Below are 6,000 nucleotides of genomic sequence, written 5' to 3'. Positions count from 1 at the left end.
GTAAGGGCCAGATGAGATAAGGGCAGTAAAATTCGTAGCACCCTGCAGAGTGCATTCAGCCAACATTTACTGAGCGCTTATGAAGTGCTAGGTGCTGAGCTGAGGGTTTTACGACCGTCACCTTTTTCCTAATGCTTACAGCCCAACGAGGAAGGTGGTGTGAGTCTTGGCCTGTCCGCGGGGGGACAGAGTGAAGACCAGCCACCCTCCACCGCGCGGGCTGGGCTGAAAGGGGGCGGCGCGCAGGTGGGGCGGGCCGGGGGCGGGGCGGCGCCGCGTTGCGGTTCCGGGATCCGGGTCCGGGTCTGCGCCGCCGCTCCCGGCGAGCGGAGCGCTGGCCCCAGCTGGCGGGCGCATGTGGGGGCGCGCAGCGCGGAGGCGCTGCCCGCTGGGGCTGCGGCGCGGCCGGAAGGCGCTGCTGGCTCTGCTGGCGCTGCTGGCGCTGGCCGGGCTGGGCTCCGTGCTACGGGCGCGGCGCGGGGCCAGGGCAGCCGAGCCGGGACCCCCGCGCACCCCACGCCCGGGGCGGCGCGACCCGGTCCTGCCGCGGCCGCCGGTGCCCAGCGACGCTCTGGGCGCGCGGGGCGAGGCGGTGCGGCTGCAGCTGCAGGGCGAGGAGCTGCGGCTGCAAGAGGAGAGCGTGCGGGTGCACCAGATCAACATCTACCTTAGCGACCGCATCTCGCTGCATCGCCGCCTGCCCGAGCGCTGGAACCCGCTGTGAGTCCGCAGGTGGCGGGGGAACACTGCCCGCGGAGTCCCCGGGCCTCAGTTTAGGCATCTGTGAAGTGGCAGGGTGGAAATGGGGTGTCGAAATACCTGGAGATCGCGCGTCTTATTCTTTCTCGGAAAGTGGGCAGTGGAAGGGGTCATCTGGGTTGGGGCGACGCAAGAAAGTTTTCAAAAAAAGAAAATAGAATAATCTCAGAAATTGACGAATCTCTTACTGGGCGGTCTCTCCCCCCTAAGAAGGTCTGTCATTCGGCTCTGAAGAAGTGGGGGAGGGTCACGGCTAAGCAGACAAGTGTGAGACCCCCTTTGGGTGCTCTTCCTGGTTTCACAGCACCTTCCCCCCCACCCCAGTCCAGCCCTGCCTGCATGTCCCTTCCTTGGTGAAACTAAGGACTCCTAGGGTTTGAGATCGTCTCCCCATTCACTTATCAGTGTGTGTCAGGCCCATGAATGAACCAGGAGGGGAGGGCACCCCAGCAGGAGTGGTGAAAGGTCGCTGGAAGGCCAAGTCCGAAGCTTCCCTCTCATTGGGAGCTGGATTCCTGAGCTTTAGGCAAAGGAGGGCAGGAAGGAGGCGCTGGTGGGAAGGGCTCCTTCTGGCTGCGATGCAGCTCAGCTCACTCCTGTGGGTGGTGCAGGCCCCGAGCTTGTGCAGTCGGAGGCCTAATTCCTGCCTGAGCTGCTGGCCCGGTGGGTTGTGCCCACTGCCTAGGTGAGAAGGGAGCAAGCTGGCAGAAGGTCAGATCTCCTGGTCTTCTCTCTCCTTTCCTCCATCGGTGGGGATCTTCTAGGTCCCCACTTGAGCCCTGTTCTTAAAGACTTGGAGGAAAAGAGGGCTCAGAGAGGGGGTCCCAAGAGGAGCCAGTGGAGCAGCCTGTGTGAGCACCAGGCACCTGCCACCCTTTCCTGCTCCCCTGAATTCCTGCCTTGGAGGTGTGGCAAAGATCTCAGGTGTCAGGACAAGTGACTCACCCCACAGCTGGGAAGTGGGGGATGTGACCCTCATGGCCTCTTTGGCATTGTGCTAATTTCAGGATTTGGGGATCCGTGAATCCTTGGCCAGAGAAAGCATGAGTGCCTGCTCCAGGAGTTGCTACCCACCCCCACCCCCCCACCCCCGACCTTGGCAGAATTGGGAGGGACTCACACTTCACTGTCTTCCCTATTTTCTGGTATCTGTTCGTGTCTAGCCTCATGCTTTCCCCTGAGGCATCTTCACTGTTAATCTTTTTGAGTAGAACTTTGTTAGTGTTGGTAGCAGTTCCCCCCACTTTCCCTATCTGCAAAATAAGGAATGCGTAGAAATAACACCACCTAGGAATTAATAAAACATTGAACACACTGTGTACTCAATTCTTATTAGTTTTTCTTCCCTTCCCTGTTGCCAACAATGTCCTCAGGAGGTTGTTTTTAAGAGGCATGCAGGGATTGGTTGTAAAGTTTTTTTTTTTTCCGGGTTCCAACTTCCTTTATTGTCCCAGGTTGAGAAATCTCTTTCAAACACTGGATGACCTGTGGGGCTTATGGTATCCTTGTCTCCATGGTGACAGAGCTGCCCTGTGTCCTATCAGGATTTGCTTATAGACCCTGCTGTTGCATTGACTCTGGGAAGTTAATACAAGCCCAGCGTGATAAGGAGTGTGAATGCCTCCTGCCTTTAATTCCTGCAGCAAGGCCTATTGGATTATTTTTGTCTAGCTGGAGAGAAAGGTGAGCTTGATCTGTGTTAGACTCAGCCAGGGAGGCCTGGAGGCATAACTTCTGCCCTCCAGGTCAGGGTCTTTGATGGAGACTCACTTTTACTATAGTTCATAGAAAGGTGAGGACCTAATCAGGGTCTTGAGTTTTAGCCTGAGAAACCAGAATAGCAGAATATAAATTTACAGTTGGAGTCAGGGTGGGTGTGGGGGAGTCCCTTGAGACTTTAACTGATAAGCAGAGGGGTGGTTAAGATACTTGAATGTCACTGAGGGAGAGGCCGAGTGAGCACCCTGTCTAACAGAGGCAAAGCCGTGCCCCCAAGGTAGCATGCAGATCTGGGGCAGAGCTTATCTAGAACCTAGATTTTTTTTTTAAGTTTTTTAATTTATTTTGAGGAAGAGGGCACAAGTGGGAGAGGGTCAGAGAGAGAGGAAGAGAGGGAATCCCAAGCAGGCCCCACACTGTCAGCACAGAGCTGGACTTAGGGCTCGAACCCACAAACTGTGAGATCATAGCCTGAGCCAAAATCAATAGCTGGATGTTTGACTGAGCCACCCAGGCGCCCCTAGAGCCCAGATCTTTTATTCCCTCCTCCCTTTTGGGGTGCAGACAATTATTTATCTATTTATTTTAATTATAAAAGCAATACATGTTCACTCTAGAAATTTTAGCATGTACAGGGAACCAAAAAAAAAAAAAAAATCTTCCATAAACCTACAACCCCAGGAGAACCACTGCTAACATTTTGCTGTGTATCCTTTTGGACTTTTCCAGGTATAGAAATAGATTTGTTTTTGTTTTTGTTTTTTGTTTTTTGTTGTTTTTTTTTAAATTTTTTTTTTCAACGTTTATTTATTTTTGAGACAGAGAGAGACAGAGCATGAATGGGGGAGGGGCAGAGAGAGGGAGACACAGAATCGGAAACAGGCTCCAGGCTCTGAGCCATCAGCCCAGAGCCTGACGCGGGGCTCGAACTCCCGGACCGCGAGATCGTGACCTGGCTGAAGTCGGACGCTTAACCGACTGCGCCACCCAGGTGCCCCTAGATTTTGAAAAATATACCCACGGGTATGTGAACAAGAACATATTCAAACATGAGTATGTACATAGGCTCACACATGGTTATGACTGAAATCTTTACACTACGTGGATGAAGCTGTTCCCATTGCAAGGAGTTGGGAACTACTAAGGGATCCGGCCTGGTTCTTCTCGGCGTCTGCAAGCCGTGATACTGCGTCTGCTCTCTTGAACAGGCCAAACCGCTAGAGACACTTCAGTGTTGGCTCTAAGTCTTTGAGACTTGGTGTAGACCCCAGCTCTTCTGTGAGTCTGGTAATTCATGTGCCAGTGGATTAGAACACAGCTTTATTTCTGTTAGTTATAGCACGGAATCGAGGAGGAGGAGGAGAAGGAGGAGAAGGAACAGGATGACCAGGAATCCTTACGTGGTGGGATAGTAAGGGCAGGGTTTGCAAAACTCACAAACACGGTCTCCTTTGAGCCGAGCAAGGAGGTGGAACTTTCACTCTGAGATGGCAGCAGGCCAAAGTGGGGAGCCAGGAAGCTGGATTTGTGGCATTGGGGAACTTTGAAACGTATTGATGCCAGGGACCTTCCCCAGAACAATTAATTAGAATTTCTGTAGATAGCACCTAGGCTGAGGCTGATGTACACCTACGGCTGAAAGCTACTGTCTTAGGGCCTGTGGGTTTTTTACTCAGAAGATGAAAAGTAAGTGCTTTTGAGCAAGGGGGAGAATGCCAGAATTAGACAAAGTGGGGATTCAAAACAGGTCAGGTGCCAGTGAAACCAGTGATGACATCACAGTCAGTTGTAAGGTGTGTCACGAGCGATGGTTGCTAATGTTGTACCAATATTGGCAAAGAGTTTTAGTTTTTATAGACCAGAGAAGCATTGAGATAATCACTATAATGCCATTCTCATTTATAGTCTGACCTATTGAGCAGGAGGAAAAGGTGGAGTGACGGTGCCCTTGGGGCTGTGCATTTCCACATTTCCATGGTACATGGACGGGGATGTCACCTGTGAACATCAGCCGTTCTCTGCTGTAGCTGAAGAATTTTGAGCCGCTGATTAGGCAACAATACATAGGTGTTCCGTGAACGCTTGCTCTGGTTTTAGCCTTATTAGTGCTATAATTGCAGATGTGTATCTGAGTTCAGGGATCAGGACTTGGGTGCTGGGATGGTGAAGAGTTTCAGAATCGCTCCAAATAGACAATTCAGCTAAAGAGAGTGTGCTTGATGGGGTTGGCAGGAGGGAGTTGGTTAAGAGTTCTCTTTTTGCAGAGCGGTAGCCTGCTTGACCGTTCTCATAACAACATCGTCTTTGGAACAGCATCACGCGTAGTGTGGAGATTAGGCTAACGTTTCTTTGCTTCCCCAACAAAGTTGTAAACTGCAGGTTATTCCGTTAATTTTTACCAGACCCATCTTGTGCTTGTCAGAGTAACATCCTTTCTTTGAATCGGTGCTTTAAGTCTGGAGAACGTGTTCAGTTTTAGTTAGTATCTTCATGATACCTTTTTCCGTCCTTTTACTGTCATTGATTCTATGTCCTAATGTTGTAGGCCTGTCTCTAAGTAGCGTGTTGCTGCATTTTGTGTGGTCATTAAGGAGAAAATCCAGACTGACGGTCTTTTTATTGGACATTTATGTCCTCATATATTTCGCGTGCTTACAGGATACTTAAGGCTTGATTATTTTGATCATGCCGTCTTATTTTATGCTTTCTAATTGTTTTTCTTTTTCTGTGCTGTTTTCCTTTTTTTTTTTCTTTTAACACTCTGAGTTGATAGAAGTTTTTTCTCTACCCTTCTCATTCCACTTTTTCTTCTCTGCTAATTTGGCAGTTATACTGTTTATTTCTTTTATTATTATTATTTTACATTTATTTATTTTTGAGAGACAGAGTGAGACAGCACAAGTGGAGGAGGGGCAGAGAGAGAAAGAGAGAATCTGAAGCAGGCTACAGGCTCTGAGCAAGCATTCAGCACAGAGCCCGATGCGGGGCTTAAACCCACGAATGGTGAGATCATGACCTGAGCTGACCAGTTAAGTTGGACACTTAACTGACTCAGTCACCCGGGTGCCTCAGTTATACTGTTTATTTCTAATCTTTGGTGGTAAACTTGAAAGTACATATTCAGCTCAGCAGGATCTAAAGTCTTTGGTGATCTAAAGTCACTGCTGTGAGATGTCTATACTGAGTTAAATTTGCCTGTCATTCTTATTTCTTTGTCATTTATATGAGGGCCTCTTTTATTTATTCAAGCATGTTAAGCATACTTATTTTATGCTTTGTGTCTGATAGCTCTAATATCGAGATTTGTATTTTCATGTTGTTCCTGGACCCTGAGGACTTTATTTCCTTTTCTATAAGCTGAGCCATGCATTTAAAAGAGTTTTTTTAAGGGTGCCTGGGTGGCTCAGTTGGTTGAGCAGCTGACTCTTGGTTTCGGCTCAGGTCATAATCCCTGGATGGTGGGATCGAGTCCCACATTGGGCTCTGTGCTCAGCATGGAGCCTGCTTAAGATAATCAATCTC

General features: G+C 49.7%; 1 protein-coding gene across 2 annotated transcripts in view; it reads left to right on the top strand.

Moving 5' to 3' along the window:
- The first annotated feature begins 292 nt into the window (after nt 1-292).
- GALNT12 (polypeptide N-acetylgalactosaminyltransferase 12) overlaps nt 293-6,000 on the top strand; it is a 37,541-nt gene continuing 31,833 nt past the window's right edge. The window contains exon 1 of one of the 2 annotated variants that reach the window (XM_047829446.1): nt 293-720. In XM_047829446.1, the coding sequence (XP_047685402.1) occupies nt 356-720 (365 nt within the window). In that variant the 5' untranslated portion in view covers nt 293-355. The remainder of the gene's footprint in view (nt 721-6,000) is intronic. The other variant, XM_047829445.1, reaches the window with a different exon arrangement.

Source organism: Prionailurus viverrinus, chromosome D4 (assembly GCF_022837055.1).
Source record: "Prionailurus viverrinus isolate Anna chromosome D4, UM_Priviv_1.0, whole genome shotgun sequence".
Classification (NCBI taxonomy): Eukaryota; Metazoa; Chordata; class Mammalia; order Carnivora; family Felidae; genus Prionailurus; species Prionailurus viverrinus.
Note: the sequence above shows the minus strand (reverse complement) of the source record. Positions and strands in the feature narration are given on the sequence as shown.